The following is an 18,927-nucleotide window of genomic DNA, read 5'->3' on the forward strand; positions in this document are numbered from 1 at the left end:
GCATTTCAAGATGAAAATTTGGATATTTTATGTATGCACGTGATGGCTGCTAACAAGGGATTTTAGTTCACTTTTATTATTTTCCCTTTAGATTTAGGATTTAATGAGAGTTGCCTACTCCACTGTTTGGGGTTTGTTTTTTATGTCAATCTGTTTGTTTCCCCTTTGAGTATTCTCAACAAGGGAGACAGGTCTGATGCTTCTGAATATTTTACTAAGTAACTGAGCTCTTCAGAGCTAGGTTCACCAGCACAAATCCAGGTGGAAAATAAGGAAAAGGAATTGAGACTGCCCATGTTGTGGTGCACACAACACTCAGTCAATTTATAGACTGAACAGACAGGTTTTAAAAAGTTCAGAAGTCATCACTGCTAACTGAAGCCTTAATAAGTGACTTTTTTTTGGAGAGCCCCTTGAAGTCCAAAAGGACAACGCAGTCTTTTTTACTTATTTTGGCAGCTGAATTTCAGTTTCAGTCTGATTAGCACCATTTACAAGGAAGTTTGGAGTGTTTCTAGCTCTAGAACAAAGCTGTAGCAAAGAGTGGCTCTGGTTTTCCTACGTATCCATCTTTATACTCATCATTTATCATATTAAAAACAAGGGTGACACTGTCTCTAGTTGAATGAATTCTTTGTCATGCTATGAAAAACAGCTGGGAGATAGGATGTGACTCTGGTACTTCATAATTAGTTAACTTCTTTGTTTTCTGAAGGATGTAGTGATTTATTTATTTTTTTTTCCTGTGTGATTTTCTCCTGCAAACATAAATCAAGCTATTGTCTTCAGGTTTGGAAGCAGAAAAAAAATCTGGAAGTGAAACATTTTTCAGCTGCAAGTTATATTAATAGCAATTATCACTTAGTGACCTTCCAGTTGGTAGAAACAAACCATCAAAATGATAATTGTGGGATTCATTTGGATCTAGATGGATGAACAAACTAAAGTTGGCCACAAACACTCAGCCAGAACTTTGCTTGCCATGAAGTCAGCAGGGAATCAAGGGAGTAAAGACTGTTTTGTTGCATTTGCTCAAAGAATGCCATGTCAGAAATAGAACAGTTAAAAACAATTGCTGCATGGGATGATGAGGAAAAATAGCTGGAGAAGAAAATCAGGGTGATTAAAGTTGTTTAAAGCCAGGGAGCTGACTGGAAGGTGTAGGTGAGGCCAGGCTGGCATTAGGGTGGAATCACTGCTGTGTGCTGCAAGGTGCACTTGGTAACATCTTTCTCAGCTCTCTTCATCATCTGAAAGAAATTCACAGCAGTTTTAAATGGGGAAGAGAGCTGTTAAAATGGCCTCATGAAATGAGATGCATAGAAAAATTAAAATTATTTGGTTTCCACTGAAGATGAGGAAATCCAGTGTTTGCCAATCAATAGAAATCTGATTTATTCTTTAGGTGTCTTTTGAAACAGTGCATTTTTATGTATTAGAAATGCAAAATTTGAAGTGTTGAGGGAATGTATTATCTGTAAGAGATTGCTAATTACTTTGGAATCATTTCATTATAATCTCCCAAGTCATTGCTTGATGGTGTTTATTTGAAGATCTCACAATCTCGACTCTAAGATTGTTGGGTCATGTTGAGATGTGACCCAATTTTGAAATATCTGAACTAAGCTTTAATTTAAGACAGAACCTTTAGTGAAGGTGAAAAGGTAAAATACCCACGTCTCAAAATAAGCACACTCCAGCATTTTGTTCTTTTTATGGTGTTTAGGGGGATATGTGTGACCCCTAGCTGGGTGGCAACCTATAGACATGGTCATATGTAAAGAAGTAAATTAAAAGAAGCTTTCCTTACCTCAGAGAGAAAAAGTTCTTTTTGCATCATTCATAAATTTTAAATGGGAGTCATAGTGTAATCAGGAGCTGATTTTCTTTTCCCATTTTCTCCTGTGATTCTGTGCTATGAGGATGTAGGTGAGGACCATTCCTCCTTTGTGCCTCCTGCTCTTTCCTGAGTGCTTGTTGGCAGCTCCTCTTACAGATGTGGTTTTAGCTTCAGGAAATCTGACTCCATACAACTCTTCATCCTACACTATATTTTAACATTTTGGGCTGCCTGAAATATTGAATATTTATAATTATGTATATTGGTTTATAATTGGTATATATTGGTTGCTTGATGTCTGGCTTTCTTGTGTCTATTTCACATTTGGCTCTGCTTTCCTTGTCTGACAGGTGAAATATTTTACTATATTTCACTATTTTTTTCCTTTGTAATTATATTTGTTACAACAGCAAATAAAAAATCCCCAATATATACCATTCTAACTGTTGACTTCTCTTTTCTTTCTAGTTTGCTGTTTTGTGGTTCATAAGAGATGCCATGAGTTTGTTACCTTCTCCTGTCCTGGAGCTGACAAGGGACCTGACACTGATGTAAGTCCACTGACATTTATTTAATCCTGTGTTTTTCCAGTCTTTTATATAGTTACACTTCACTGCTAGAATGAATCACAAAAAATACCAATAGGATCTTTATGAGAATTGTAGCTCAAGTGGTTTTTAACAGTCCTGAAGTGAGTATTTATGGACTGTAAGATCTAATTTTGGTAGGAAAAGTACCAGGGAACATGTGACCACGAACAGGATCCCTCAGAATGTGACAGCCCTGAGGTATTTACCCAAGCATGAAGTCAGCATTTTATTTTTGTTTGCTTTAAGTTGGATGTATTGGGCATTAACAATTTCCAGGGTATTTTCTGAGCTTTCTTTGTATCCATCTTATCTCAAAGTATACCTTGACTCTGCTCCTGTTCCTCCCTGTACACAAGGACCTATATCTTCACTTAGATAAGAGTTTAATCATGAGCCAGCTGGCTTATCTGAGATAAATTTTCAAAACCTGAATAATATTCATGCTTGAGCTAGTGTGCCAGTCAGGATACACCCATTCTGTCTGGCTCTGTCAATACCTCTAATATCCATGGAGCATTTTTGGTCCCCAACCTGGTTTTCCTCTCAACATCTGCTCATGGGCTGAGACCCACGTACAGGAATTTGGTGTCACCCTGCTGAAAGAAGCAGCAGGAAAACAACATTTCTTTGGGTTTTATCAATTCCACTTTACAGTGAAGTAATTTAACATCTGCTTATCAGAACAATGCATTCTGAGTGTTCTTTCTCTGAATGGCTCTGTTTTGTTTCTTACAGCATATTCATGCTCCAGATTGTAGGTTATTATCTCCACTGATGAAATGCAGCAGAAGACTTTTCTTGTGAGGTTTTAATGAGCTCCCCATGAACTGGTTTAATATTCTAGCCATGAGGTCAATGAACAAAATGCAGGCAGAAGCTCCAAGTGGGTTTGGAAAAATTCATATTAAAAAGTTTTCTTCTTTTCAAATTTAAATCTGGGCAAATGTTGAAGAGCTGAGAAGTATTTTAAAGCCAGTTTGGTTTAAAATCTTTCACATAATCTAAATTTAGGGACAGAAGTAGAATGGTTGGGTTAGGAGTTGCCCTGCTGAGTTTCTCCTGCCCAGAGAAACAGAGCTGGGGACAAACCTGATCTTAGGTGACCCCACTCAGACCTCTGCTTGGGCTTTTCAAACTTACAGACTTTTCAAACTTAGAACAGAAGAAGCTTCCTAGTACTTGAAATATAATCAGTAAATTCAATGGAATGATATTTAAAATACATTTGGACCTGAAGCCTTTCTTTCACCTCCCCATATTCTGTTCTGGTAACTCCTGAACTGCTCCATTATTTCAGTTTTACCTGAAGTTCATAAAGGAGAACACACATTTCTTTGTGAAACCATTTAATTTTATCAAGAATCTCTTCCTGGTTATAGGATCTGGTACGTGGCAGGTTGTTAATAGTCTTTAATATTGCTGACTGCATTTCCTGATATGCTGCTTTGGCCTTGGTGATTAAATAAATCAGCCTAATGCTTTATTTTAGCATTTGGGTTATGAAATGATCTTTTTCAACATTTACACAGAAGCAGTATCTCAAAAACACTTTGAAGATTAAAAGCAAACAGAAAATAAAGGTTTTATTAAAATAGTGCTACATTACTGGGTCCTGTTACACAAAGAGGATTGGAGAATGTTAGGCATTAATTTGCTGAAATGCTTGACTGTAATGTCTACCCTTTTAAAACCCAGGAACTTCTTCCTGTTTGAGTTAGCACAAATGAAATATTTGTACTAACATAACACTTAGCAGTTTTTAAATAGTAAAAATTAATTTTCTAAATTATTTCATGCAGGTGCACAATTAATTTGCAGTCAAATTCTCCAGCACCTTTGCAGGGTGTAGCCTTTCCATTAATTGTAAGAACAATATTGTCATTAATTGAGAATTTCCAGAGCAATAGTTATAAGTTAGAATAATTATAGGTTAGAATCCTATTTATTACATATTTTAATAACTTTAAATTCCTGTGCACTGTCCTTTTAGCATCACTATAAGCAACCATGCAGACTTTCATGGAGCTGAGTGCAGAGCTGTGGCTGAGGGCTGTGCTCAAAGTACATATTTCAAAATAATGCTCTTGTTCAAGCAGCTTGATTCTTCCTTTCCAAGTAAACTGTGTCCAGCCAGACTGGGATCACCCAAGTGTTTTCAGAGCTCTTTGGAGCATTTTTGGGCTGCAGAAATCCCTGCAGAAAGGGGGGATGCTTCTGAAAATCTGAGGCATTTCTCTCAAGATATTTAACTGTTGCAACAGAAAGCTCTTCTTTTAATTTCTTTTTTTAATTTCTAGATCTTTAACAACAAAAGAGATTCCAGACTATGCTATCCACAGATCTTTCCTTATTCCCTTTCTTACATTCCATGTAACTAAGTATTTAATAATTTTTTACTACTCAGCTGGATAAAAGTCCTGTGCTCTGCATCATGCTAGTGCTGTACAAATAATCTCTCCTCATGTAACATTTCTATTTGCTACAATATTTGATTGCTGGAACAAAGGGAATAAATTGGTTTTATTACTTTAAAATTAAATGCCTTGAAGGAAGGTGAGGGTAAAAGAGAGAAAAGCTTAAAGTCACCTTAACTTTGAGTTACTCAGGCTGGCTGAAATCAGAGCTTGGAAGGTCTGGGCTTGCACCAAAAAGAAAATAATCATTGTGAACAAAGAGGTTGTCCTTGATTGAAATGCTGGTGTCTGGGGAACAATATCCTGTTTCAGAGGAATAAGAATTCAGACAATCAAAAAATTTTGCTTATATGATTTCTCTGTTTTGATTAAACTGTTTTTCAATGGCCTTGTGTACAGCTTGGTATGAAATGTGGGGAGTTGAGTATATTGAAAAAGAAATTTAAACAAAATCAGCCTTGGTGTCAGACTCCAATTAACAGAAGAGAGGGAAGTCAGAGAAGGAACTCATCCAAAAAGGGCTCTGTTTGTTTTGTGCTGACATCTGAAGGTGGTTTTGTGGGGTGGGGAGGATGTGCCTCAGTTTCCTCCATCAAATGCTCCTTGTAAGGCAGCATCTTACATCCCTTGACATTCCTCTTCCCTCTGTGGATACTTCAGAATCCAAAAGCTATTTTCCCACCCATTTCCATAGCCAAACCCCAGCCATGTGTCACCCTCTCTGCCTTCTGTTCATCCCCAGTTGCCAGGTACTTCCCAGATTCCCAGATTTGCTCCTCACCTGCCCGTGGGTGCTTTCCCTCTGCTGGGGACCCAGCCACAGCTTATTTACTGCTCACCACTTCTGACACAGGTTTTTCCTGCTTTTTGCTGGCTGGGCAGAGGTTTTTTGGCACTCTGGATGCCATCATTTAAGTAGCTGGAAGCAGTTTCCAGGTTACTTGAATCTTTCAGGTGCTGGAAGTTTTCTGCATTTATCATCTCCTGAGAATAAATTTTTACCTTCTCTTCCTAAATAAAGCATGAGCTCCATTTATTGCAGCTTTTAATGGCTTTAAGCTCAAGGGGATGATCCTCCAGGAAAACAAAATTCAATTATAAAGGAACAGAGTCACAAACTACTGTAACTACTAAAAATCCTCACCCCTTCCCTCTGCCCTTCCAGTGAATTCTGGAACTGACCCTCTCACTTTGTCCATCTGCAGAAAATGGGTGGAAAAAAATTGGGTGAGTGCCTACAAAAGTGGGTGACTCCAAAGGTACATTTCCTGAGGTCTTCCACTGCAGCCCTTGAAAGCTTTTTGTACAGGGGATTAAAAAAAATTATTTTCCCAGTCCTGAAAAATTCAAATGCTGAACAACTGCACCCTAAAAATACATTTTGTATTTTGTAGGCTTGTTCTGTGCACTACAGAGCACAACATAAATGATCCTTGTAAGAGTTAATAGTTAAAGCAAGGCAGTACTGCAATATAAATGATAAATCTAAAAATATCAGTGATTTTCATAAGTTACCATTGGAGAACAATTTCAGGCAGTGATATCATAAAAGAAGAACTCTCAGCAAAGTTATTCCCAATAGTAAAAAGAACTCTTATTGATAGGATTGCAGATTTAGTGGCAATAACTGCAACTGATTAAGCAATCTGCTGGGTGCTAATTTCACATGGAAAACTTTTTTTTTATTCCCCAAATTGGAGTAGACATTATTCCAGCAACTCTTATTTTCCAATTTTTTGAGGATATTCAGTTGGGCAATTTAACTTGAATTTAGTCATTTATTTGTCATCTTAGTCTTTGCAGAAGCTGCATCAACCTTGAAGCTGGATGTGAGTAGGACGAGGTGGTATTGGTGTTTAAAGAATGCTCAAGACTTACTAATTATCTGTTTTCTGACACAAGGTGTCATGTGCAAAATGTACTATAGGTGTCTCCATCAGGTTCCACCCCCACAATGATGTGTTTAACAAACAAAAATAAAAATTCTGATGAAGGCACACTGAACTTATTAGCTAGAAGGAACGTGCCCAGTCACAGACCACTGAGTAAACCACGGAGAATGCCAAACATTTTTAGCACTGGTGGTTTTTTTTGGTTTTTTTTTTTCTTCCACCAAAATTAGATGAAATCTTAATTTGGAATCAAAGGAGTGGGCTAATTTTGCAAAGCACTGTAGGTCCCATATGCTGCAAACAATTCTAGAGCATGGAGAGCACACCTCTCCTGGTGAATTTTTGGGAGCTCTTTCTTCGGCTGCAGGGAGAAATTTGCTGAGGGGTTAAACTGGTTTTGCCTCTGTTTCTTAGGTTAAATCACACAACTCCTGTAGCCTGGGGGAAGAAAGAACAGCTTGGGCTCTGTAGGAGAGAGCAAGATGCTTTTATCAAGGTGTTTCAACCCAGGAATAGGGAGATGAAAGAGGAAAAGCAAGGAGGGGAGGTCGAGACATCCAGGCTCCCTTTTCTGAGCTCTGGTTTTCTGACTGCTCCTGGGAAAGCACTGGGGTAGCTGGGCATGAACCAGGACACTTCAGTTTCCTTCTGGGCCATGCTTGTGTTCTTTTATTTCTTTCCTCTTCATTTTGGCTGTCTTGGGGTGATCCTCTCAAGAGATCCGAAGAGTTCTCAGGTTTCCTGCAGCCTTTGGAAAAGATTGGATTGGTCTCGAAAGAGGCAGGGATATCAAGGACTGGGAACTCCATGAAGTCACTGTGAGAAAACAAAACATTTTCTCATTTTTTATAATTGGTCAGGATGTTATAATGATCTAATGAAAGCTGATGCAAACAGGTTTTAAACCAACAGCACCTTACCTCAGCTGAAAAATGAAATCCTGATTTTCTGTAGGAAGCAATATCCTGCCCCTCATCATTCCTTTTGCTGTTTGATTCCAGCTCTTCCCTTGCAAAGAATTAAACAGCAACATGACCCATGTAATTAATGCATCTTAGGGATCACAGGCTGAGCCCATAAACTACAAGCAAAAGCATCTCGTGAGTTCTGGTAATGAGAAGTTAGATAGAAGAGTCAGAGGCTGATTTATCCTTTTTTCCTTTTGTCCCCATGAGGAGGGGACCTGAGGAACTCGAAGGCATGAAAGACACCTCTCTATGTTGGGAAAACCATTGTAATCTGTAACAAAGGCACCTAGGTCTTGTTTCTATGGCAACAAGAGCATCAGACCAGCAAAGAATGGACCAGAAAGGAGATAAAAACCTTTATAAAAATAGTTATAAAAACATATGCATAGCTTTGGCTACTTATGTTTCTTTTTTTTCTTTAAAAAAAAAAAAAAAAGAGGACAAAAAGCCCTAAACTCAGAGTTTTTAAAAACCTGGTGGCTATTTAGGTTAGACCCTATTGGCACTGGAGAAATAGGAGAATAATAGCAAATTATTAACTTCCTGTAGAGTAATCAAAAAGTTTCTAAAAACCTCAAAACCTTAACTCTAACCTAACTAGAAGCAATATAATTTTAAAATTGACTTTAAAAAAAAGCATTTTTGTAAATCTGATGTCTAATTTAGTTTTTAGAAGTTATGATGAAAGGTGCTGTTGCATGTTTTTTTCTTTTAATGAAGTGCAAATTTTGATTGTTTGATTGAATAGAGGTGTCAATTATCTTAAGGAAAGATTACATTTAGTGTCTTTAAAAGTGGAGATTTATGAAAATTCTCTATACCTTGTAAAAAAAAAGGAGGATAAGAAGCAACCTGACTGCAGTGATGAGGTTTGAGGCAGTTAGGAACAGTCAGGCATAAGAATTTATATAAAACCTACATTATGCAGGCCAAATATACACATTATATGTACATATAGTGTTAACAAAAAGGTTTATTTGCTTCTTTGTCAATAATTTTTGTTTCTAGAATTTTTTTTTTCCTAGAATCACTCCAATTCTGGGATTATCCCAAGCTATTGTTTCCTTCCTGAGAAGATTCTTTGCACTTAATTAAAGACCATTTGGACCCTACAGTCCTGGCACGCCCCAGGAAGACAACCTGGTCATCTCTTCTAAATAGCTTTATGAAATCCTCCTTTAGTCAAAATCCACTGCTATTTTTCAAGGTCTCCATTAGGATCTGCAGTCTGACCTACTTAGGAGTCACTGACTCATGTTGTATTGTTAAATCTGATGCCTGAAATCCTATTCCTCAACAGACATTAATGGCATTCAGGTTTTTTTTTGGTTTTTTTTTTTTTTTTAACGTATTAAAAAGCTTTTTACTTTGCTTCATTAAAACAGAAAAGAACTCTAATAACCACAGATTTGAATTGCTGTGGTTGTTCTCTAAGTTTATTAGTTTTGTCAAGCTGACCTTGAAATTTAATGAAGTCAACACCCTGGTTTAACATTTGCAACCAGAAGCTTCTAAAGAGAAAAACCAGAGGCCTCTAAAGAGAAATTAAAATAGTTTGGAGAAGTAGAAGCAAAAAAGATAGGGAGACAGTGATTTAAAAACCAAAAAAAACCCCAAAACCAACCAACAAGCCAACAGCACCAATAACAAACAAAAAATCAGCACGCAAAAAAAGAACCAAAAAAAAAAAAACCAAAAAAAAACCAAACCACTCAACCAACCACACAGAAGAAATGAAAGCAGTCCTGCAAGTTTTAGGAGAAATGTTTAATCCCTCAGAGTTTTGTTGAACATCTGTTACTTGGATCTTGGTGTGCCAAGAGTGTGATTGGAGCATTCATGAAAATAAAAAGAACTCTGCAATCAACAGAGTCCTGCACAGGGGGGATTTGGGATAAAAAATGGGAAATGCTTCAGTGAAACACAAATGGTTTTCTATTTAACATCCTGAATTTAGAAACACGTCACACAGAGGTAAAATTAAGAGAAATTGAGATACATAAATGTATTTTTTAATTATTTTCTGGAAGTTCATTATAGAGAGAGGAGTAGAAAATGTTCTGTTCGACCATTCCAGACTAATCCCTTGCTCTTCTGTGAGAAGGTTCAGCTGTTTACTGATCTTACAAGCTCAAATCAAATCAAAGTGTTTCCTACTGCTTTTTATTTGGCAAAAATAAAGCCCTTGGGGCAAACAAGGAAGCTGCTTCTGCACTAGAATTTATACCTGAATTTATACCTCAACTCCTCCAGGCACACTGAGGAGAAGATGGGTTGTTTAGTGACATATTCATCCAGAAATGGCTCCTGCAATAAAAGTTTATTTTCAAGTATTTCTAAAATGAACGAGGGAAAAAAAAGCCATTTTCATTTGTTTCACATTAGCTGTCATTGCACTGCATTTTATTTTTTTATTGTCTGCTCCTGTCATATTAGTCCAGTCTCTCAGGTTCATTACTTCTTGTTTTGCCAATACTGTTGGGATGCACTCCAAGAGTTTGGGTTATTAGTCATGGCAATAAAAGACCAAAGCATCTTAATCAATCCAGGCTTCCAAAAATTAAATGTTTCCCAAAGTTGTGGTTCAAAATGGTCCCATTTAAAAACCATGTTCCTTCCTACTAGGCAGAAGTTTGGGTTTTTTTGTATTTCCTGAGAATGTTATACGTGAAAGTATTTTTAAGATGAGATTTATTTTTTCTTTAATTAAGGCTTTTTTGGCAAAATTTGCCCTGCTTTAAAGGGTATATGAAATTTCTTCATCCATGCACACCCATCAGATGTGTACAGACAGATAATCTTCATTTTCTGTGCTCATTCTGTGTTCAGCAGCAGAGTCAACAGGAGCTGCAAGTTGGCACTTGATTCTTTTTGAAAAATAGGCTAAAAAATCCCCCCCAATTAGCAGTGTGCAAATGTGCTGTACACTGTTTAAAACAATCAGAAATATTCTGTTTGTTCTGGCTGTTCCTTATGCAATTGCATCTCTATTTGGGCATAAACAACATCACCATTTATCACAAAATATTACAAAATAACCCAAAGGTTGAAAAAGCAGTGCAAAACAGGAATATATGGATGGGAAAAGCCCTCAGTCCTGTGGCTCAGCAGTCTGGTTTTAAGAAATCAGTTATTATTCAAGGGCAAAGCTCTCTATAAATAAGAGCTCCTCTGAATTGAAGGGGCTAACAAGTTCTGTAAAATGTACAAAATGCAAAACAGTGTTTTGGGAATCTCAGTGGTAAAGCCAAATTCAGGAAAAGGTCAGAGGAACAGTGGGATTCTGAGCATTTCTAACATTAGCACAAAATTTGCATCTAAGTCAGTGGGAGTCTTTTCTGTGCTTAATGAACTGTGCTTGATTTACAAACTTGTTATTTAAACTGTTTCTTTAACAGGGAAATACAAAGCACATTCAATTAGAACTCCAATAAATACTGAAAAAGACACAAAATATACCACGCTGCATCTTCAGATCAGGGAAAAGGTTCTGGTGAAGTGTTCAGCCTGGGGGTGATGGGACCAACCCTCTGCTGCTCCACCAAGGGTGGCAACTGATACCTATAAAACCAGATAAAAAAATTATAGTTCATTTAGTAGGAAAGGGGATATGAAATGATGCCATGGGCAGGTGCTGTATTCCTGATGCCCTCCAATTTTAGGGAGAGAAAGGAGAATTTCTGCTGCAGTGGATGTCTGAGATTTTGGGTGGTGACCTGCAGAGGGTCCCAATGAGAAGCTGCAAGGTTATTGCTGCCATAAGGACCTTATATTTTGCCTAAAATATGGTGTTACACGGTCACCCCCATGTTTCTTTTAATAAGCTTTGCATCTTTTTTATACATTTTTCTCATTGTGATCAAAAAAGAGGGGGAGGTGTGAATAAGGCCAGTGGCATGGAACTGCTGGTTCCAAAAAATTTCTAGAATAATATAAAAAAAGGAGGCTAGGAAACAGTGTTCTAAATGGATTTCTCCAATATCACCTGCAGGAAACTACTGGTTCCCAAAAACTTTCTAGAGTAATATAAAAAAGGAGGCTAGGAAACAATGTTTTAAATGGATTTCTCCAATACCACCTGCAGGATCATTCAAGAGCCACTTTTAAAAAGTCTTAATGCTATTCTGAGTTAAAAGATAACAACTTGAAAGTGAAGTCTGTCAATAAAAAGAGAAAACTAATAGGTAGTAATCAAAACACAAAGAAAAAATTGGATTAAGTCCTTGCTAATGATGTTCCATAATTAGATCTCCTTAATGGATGGGCAGAATAACCTCTTTAATTGTAGTTATGTCTTGCTGATGAAAGAACCAGCATTACTTTGAAATAAATATTTTTTCTCAAAATGCTCTCTCCTCTCAATTTACTTGACACTTAATCATCTTGAGAAGGTTTTCCTTATTCTTCCTAATAGGAGTCATCTTTTGATCCTTTGATGGAGAGGGATATTGCACCAACCTTCTCAGCTTTTTGGCCTAATGTATTTTCCAAGTTTATGCTGCTATTTAATGATGTGTCCTTGACTGGCATGCCTGATGTGGAGATGATCTTTTTCTCCAGCCTAATTAAATTAAATCATATACTGTCTGTGTCGAGTTCAATTAAAATGAATTGGACAGCTTGACCTCCTTAACACTCTTCAAAGCAAGTTATTAGTCTGTGCAGTCCCTTCAAGATAAATTGTCATCTCCTGAGACAATACTCACTGTCTGCTTGGAAAAAGTATTAAAACAAATGCCAATCTGCAGAGCTAAAAGGAAATAAAAATGTTTTTCCATCCATAGCAGAAACTTTAGAACAAAGTAAGCAATAAAGCCCTGGGAGGGTGCAAGTGGGGATACAACCGTGTTACAGCTCAGCTCCTGGTGGCAATAATTTAGAGCTGGGATCTTGGAATGTGGGAGGAAGGGTGGTGACTTCCCAAGGGATGGAGGATGAGGGGCTGATAGGAAGCAGAGAGAGATCCTGGACCACTCAGCCTTCTCTTACATCTGTCCTTTAGAAAGCTTCTGGAAGTCCAAACCTATGAAAGAGACTCCTCTCTTCTTGTACAGACAGCAAAAGATAAAAGCAATAAAGTGTAAGGATTGCTAATAAGTTTTTATGCCCTGCCTTCACTGATTTTGTCTGTAATTGTTCATTTCTTCTTTTACTATACACTAAACTCTGATGTTTGGTTCTGCAGCACTTAAAAGGATTTAGTTGGCTGGACAGTGATAGTGATGTTTAAGTTCACTTTAGTGTTTAGTTGCTAACTTTGATCATGCTTTTAGCACAGTAATTCAGCCTTTTGTTGCTCTTTTGAGCCCTAACTTCCATCCCACGTTAGGCAGCTGATCAGGAGCTCATCTTTAACACAAAGCCACTGGTTTCCCCTTCTCTCTGCATGCAGCTGGGGTTTCAGTTCATGCTGGAAGGAGCCTCTGTAGAAGATGCTGCCAAAGTATCTTCATTAACTAACTGGCAGAGGTTTTGAGTAACCAAACCTTTTTTTTTTTTTTTCAGCTGATAAAATCATTTTGCCTGGCTAATCTGTTAGAATTCTGGTGGCATTCAGAGTTCCTTTGCAGTCTTTTTCTGGGCAAGGTGGGGCACTTGTCAGTGAGAATGAATTTTTTGAGACTATAGAAATTGCATCATTCACAGTTTATGCAGGAGAGTAAGGTAAAAAAAACAAGTGAATAATACAACCTGGTTTTGATTTCCAGATTAATTAGTTGTAAATAACTGTCCAGCAGATATAAAATGCTGTCTGTCTCCAGCAAATTGTTCTTTAACAGCATGGTTGAAGGCAACTTGTGAACTGCTTTACTGTGTTGGGATTTCCCTTGGGATATTTCACTGTCCTGACCTTGTGTAAACCACCTGCATCCAGAATATCCTCTGTGGTTACATCCTGAGATGATGTGACTGCACAATAGCATTCCACAATTTTCTTTAAAGCTTATTTAGTGATACTGTAAAAGAAATATCATTATTTGCAGAGAAAACAAAAGTTTATTGGTGATACAGAACAACAGAAAGGAAAAACAGTAAATTTTTCTGCTTGTTTGGGTGATTCAGTGAATGGTGATGGAGCATCTGGTAAACACTTTGAATTGAAGCCTGAAATTTAGCTACAAAATTCATCATCCTGCAGTAAAGAGGAAGGTTTCATTTCATTGTCAATACATAAGATGAAAATTTACTAAAGCTAGATGTTACTGGCAGTAAATTGAGTTTGAATTCATTAAGAACCTAGAAAACACCATTAAGTTAGTAATGAAACAGTGGCAAATGCACAGGCTTTTAATATTAGGACAGATGTTGTTTAGCTTGTTGCATCCTTCCTCCTGCTACCTGCTTATTTTCCACTTTTTAGCCTTATTTCTTAAGGAAACTGCATATGGTTTATTGGGACATTTGGTCAACCCTGCACCTCTGTGATTTGAACCTTGTGGCATCAATTAATTCATCTGAGAGCTTCTGCCTCCTGTTTCCCTCCAGTCAGAAATCCTCTGGTTTGGTTTTGTGCTGAGGAATTCTGGAATTGCTGAGGTTGGTGAGCAGGGTTCCTTGGCATTCCCACAGCCCCTCTCACAAACCTTCAAGGCTCCCTCCAGCCATCACACCTCTTCACCTCACTCCAAACTAAGAACTTCTTAACACGGGCATCTTGCAGATTGGGAATTAAGACACCAAAAAAAAAAAAAAAAAAAAAAAAAAAGTGTCCTGCCTGGATTCTACATGGAGAGAGAATTCCCATCCTCCTGACCTCAAAATTCATCCTACACCCCCTTTGCTGCAAAGTGTGCAAGTCTTTGCCTTCACAAAGCACTTGTGAAAATATCTGGCATTTCCCTCCCATCTTCAGGAAATCTTTATGGGATAGCACTTTTCCTTTTGGATAAGAGGGAACTGGGAGAATAAGATTTCTAATAAACAGGACACTGAATCCCTTCCTTGGTAAGGGCTCCCTTTGGATTATTAGAGTGTGATATTTCAGGCATTTATTTCAAGTCCATGTGAGAAGACTGTGTCTTTGAAAGATCCTGAATATTTCAAAGGAGTGTTCTAAGAAGTTCTGAACTCTCAAGGGAGAGATTAATAACTTCAAGCTCAAATATTGCAAAATAAGAAAAGTTATATTCCATTGAGTTTTTTGGTCTTCTTAAAATAACCCAGCTGTGAAACTGGAAGTATGTGGTACTAAGTGTTCTTTGTTCAGAGTTTAAAAATAATTCAAAACCCCAGAGATCTGGTAGCAGATGTCTGTGCATCAGGATTCAGAAGGCCCCAACAATGTGAGAATCTCATTGTCAGCATAACTGATTTCATATCCATGTGGCACCCATTTATTCACAGAAAAGTTTCTTTTTTCCACTGGTAAAAGCATAATTTTTAGGGGAGGGGGGCTGGTGGTGGTTTTTTCCATTTCTTCTGTGTGCTTGGATTAATCACTGCTCAAGCAGTCTCAGCTATACAATCTGCATCCCAGCCTTTGAATGTCAGGTTATTTCCAAACTAAAAAAAACAGTGGAAAAATTTGAGATCCATCTTCCTGCTACCCACCTTGGGCTCAGGAAACTGTCCTGGGACAGGAGGAAAAAATGGAGATTTTCCCAGGAGAGGGTGAGAGGTGCCTCCTGTCTGGGCTTACACCACTGGCAGACTGGGGTGGGAGATGCTGCTGGCTCCATATGCACTAAAAATGATATTTGCCTGGTATAATATTGCACTTTACACACAGGTGTCTGCTCCAAGCCCAATCCATTTCCTGGGTGTGTTGGATACCCTGCAGCATCCTATCAAGAGCTCAGAAAACTGCTCTGAGGTCCATGAGAAACCCATCTCCAGTTTTCTTGCTCTAATTTCACTGTCTCTTCTTTGTGTTCTTTACTCCTTTGTCATATTTTTTTTTCTCTAGCAGTTCTCAGACACTCCAAAGAAAATAGATACTGCTATCTTAACCTGCAATTACAGAAATAAATTGCCAATTTATTGGATTGACTCCTTATTCTAAATTGTTTATTTCACGTTGCTGTGAGCGTGGTAACTGAACACAAATAAATGTTTAATCATGGAGCATTATAGAGAGCTTTAGGGAAAGGATTTAGCATGGAATGTTTCTTTTTTTGTGAACACTAGATTAAGTAATACTTTCCTATAGTATTTTTCATCTGGGGCTTTTTGTCATTGTTCAGATTTTAACCTGCAGTTTATGAAAAGAAAGTTATCACTGTAAACCTCAGTCTCTGGAGAGAAGGTTTTTAAACATGTAATCTTGGTTTAGAAACATTCAGTATTCATATTTCAGTTTGTGTATTCAACATTTCTTTATAAAACAGAGAAAGCTTTGATTTTAAAAGCACCCACCTGCTCCACAGCATCTTGGATTAGACATGAGAATGTTCCCCTGTTTGGTTTCAGTTCAGTCAGTATAGTCTTGAAGCAAGCTGAGAATAAACTGCTGTTTAATTGTGTTAAATCAGTGGGATGTAATTTTTTTTTTTCAGGGAAAGACTTGAGTGACTCTCAAAGGACAGGAAATAGTTAGGTGTAAGGCAGCCATCCCTGATCTTCTGGCTCAGATTTCTCTACTAGACAGACAAATCATGGCTCAGTAGGTAACCTGCTTTCTAATCTCTTTCCCATTTAGGCCATCATATATGTTTTATGGGGTCCTGGCTTTGTTTTCAAAACCAAGAAGTTGCATATTTGAGGAGATAATGGAACATATCAGGGCTGAGAGTGACTCTGAGACCTACTATTTACTGGGAGGGCAAATAGAAAAAGAAGTGTTCAGGAAGGGGCTGAACTGTACCCAGAGCAGAAGTCATCCCTAAGTTTGCATGTATTGACAGAGTAGCTGGTAGGAAAAAGGCTAAAGGATAGGATGAAGTCACTCCTACAACTGTGAATCTCTGCTTTCTCAGCCCCTGTCACCAGCCAAAGATCCCAAGCACAGATGGGTGCCACCCCTCTGCAACCCTGACCTGGAGATGGGGAGCAGCAATGGAACCATGTCATGTAAAATAGGAAAAAACAACTGCACAGCTGCTGCTCTTACACTTAATATCTCTTGATCATGCATACTAATTGAATTTTATTTCTGGAGCAGTTGAGAGTTGCTCTTGCTGTGTTTTGTTGGGTGAGACTTCAGTTATTTTCTAGTTATATAAAATGCAGTGTAACACAAAAAGTGGTGATGGGAGAAGAGAAAACCCTGTGAGTCTGTGAAATAAGTGGTTCAGCTGCACAGACCAGTGTCCTGTTTGATCAAACCTGTTGTGATTCTTCCTCTTAGTTGTAGGATTTACTGGTTTGCTGACAGAAGTACTGCCAGTGGCATAATATAAAATCCCTGAGCCTTCCCAAGGGAATAGTTTTGTTATCTTATCTCTGTATCAAAAGAACTTTGGGATCAAAATATAATTAGTGTGCTAATGCTTTCCTATAGCTTTACAAACAGATGTTATAATAATATAGGGATGGGAATGTGCCTGCACTATCTCTGCAAAATGATCTCCTTGTGCCAGGTCCTGTTACAGGATAAATAATAATGCTGTGGAAAGGCAGCAATGAGCTGTGTTTATACTTTGTGCTCTTAAACTTTTATTAAGCTGTGGTAAAAGGTTTTCTTTTGTTGATGTGGGGCTGTTGCAGAGCAGCCTCGTTTGTTGTGCCTGACATGAAATATGTAAAAAAAATCAAAAGAATAAAACCAGACCTTGCTCTCTCATGCTTAAAGCAGCCGTGGGAGTTGAATGGAATGAGACTTGATAAATTAATGATGCTAAGTGCTGAAGGAAAATGGAAAAGTGATAAATGTAAGTAGAGAGGTGCCAGTCTTGAAAACTGAGATTGATGAGCCAAGCTCATAGGTAATGGCAGAAAATGAAGGCAAGGATATAAAGCAAGGGGTGAATTTAAAGCAATTGAGGGACCCGGGGGCTAGCAGTAACAGTGGTTAATAGCAACACATATGTTTTAATGACTTTTAAAAATGTGCTTTCTTTAGGGAATATAATATGATTTTGTAAATATTTAACCTCTTGTTTATCCATTTAATCTTTTACTGCAAGTATAATTTGATTTTTTTCCCCCTGACCTTTATGATGACCCCACACTTCTGTTGGGATGGGAACTTCGTATTTCTGATTTTCAATTGGTTTTTTTCTTAAGTGTTGGGTTTTTTTTAATAGCTTTCTGTGCCAGACCCAGTCAGTTATGATGAGCTCTGGGTTGTTGTTCTTTTGTGGTCTGGATATTTTTCACCTTGCTCATAGTAACCTAGGGGCAGGTTGGGTAATGTCAGGTTGTTGCAATGCTGTGTGTAGGCTGGGGGGAGTCTTAAGGCACAACAATAAAGGATAAACAGAAAAGTGCAGAAAAAGTCTCTCCTTAGTTTGAGAAGTGAATTTGGGTTTGCTTTGATTGTATCCCAGAATAAGTGCACATGAAATGGGCTTTTTTTTTTTTGCTTTGCCCCCATACTCACTGAGTGGGTGGAACTGATGGCTACAGAAATATGCACAGACACAGGACTGGCTGTTGCTCATGGTTCTGCTGTCAGATAAACTAGAAATAAGTTTCTTTTTAAGGGTCTCATCTCCTTTGTGTCCTGTCTTTCTGATAATTTTCTTCCTTTGCTCCTCACATCAATCTTCTGCATATTTATCATATCAGATTTTTCTCTCAGCAGGATTAATATTGTGCAATTCCATTTGTACCTGGGATTAATTTTAATAATTGTTTCTGATGCAGCCTTACAAAGGCTTAGCTAGCAGTGCCAGAAAAAGCCTTCATTAATCTGCATTCTGGGATTAGAGAGGAAGACCTGTTTCTTTACTTCTTTTTAAACATCATTACTTGCAGATGAAGAAAAATGCACTTGTTCTGCTCTTATACATGACAATTTTCCTGCTTTGTAATTCCTGACTAACACTGTACTATAATACAAGTTCAATATAGGATCATTCCAAGTTTTTTTTATTTCTTCCATAGCTGTAGAAATCTGTAGAACTCCTGGCTAAAGACTGTAGCTAAGGGATGCAATGAGCAGCCAAGTGTCCAGCCTGACTTCCCTCTTGTTGGCAAGTTAATTGTAGCTGTAATCATTGCATGGATGCCCAGTATATGCTTTTTGATGGAATTCTGTAAAACCTGGAGAAAACCAAAAGTTTGCCTCATTTGATTAGAAAATAATATTTTTTGAATGGTTATTTATTTCTTTTTCACTCT

The 18,927-nt window shown here is 37.8% G+C and overlaps 1 protein-coding gene across 3 annotated transcripts in view; it reads left to right on the forward strand.

Moving 5' to 3' along the window:
* Nucleotides 1-18,927, forward strand: part of PRKCA (protein kinase C alpha) — a 125,401-nt gene that overhangs the window by 46,118 nt on the left and 60,356 nt on the right. For all 3 annotated transcript variants that reach the window (XM_071763870.1, XM_071763869.1, XM_071763871.1), the window contains exon 3: nucleotides 2,309-2,391. In XM_071763870.1, the coding sequence (XP_071619971.1) occupies nucleotides 2,309-2,391 (83 nt within the window). The remainder of the gene's footprint in view (nucleotides 1-2,308; nucleotides 2,392-18,927) is intronic.

Source organism: Heliangelus exortis, chromosome 20 (genome assembly GCF_036169615.1).
Source record: "Heliangelus exortis chromosome 20, bHelExo1.hap1, whole genome shotgun sequence".
NCBI lineage: Eukaryota > Metazoa > Chordata > Aves > Apodiformes > Trochilidae > Heliangelus > Heliangelus exortis.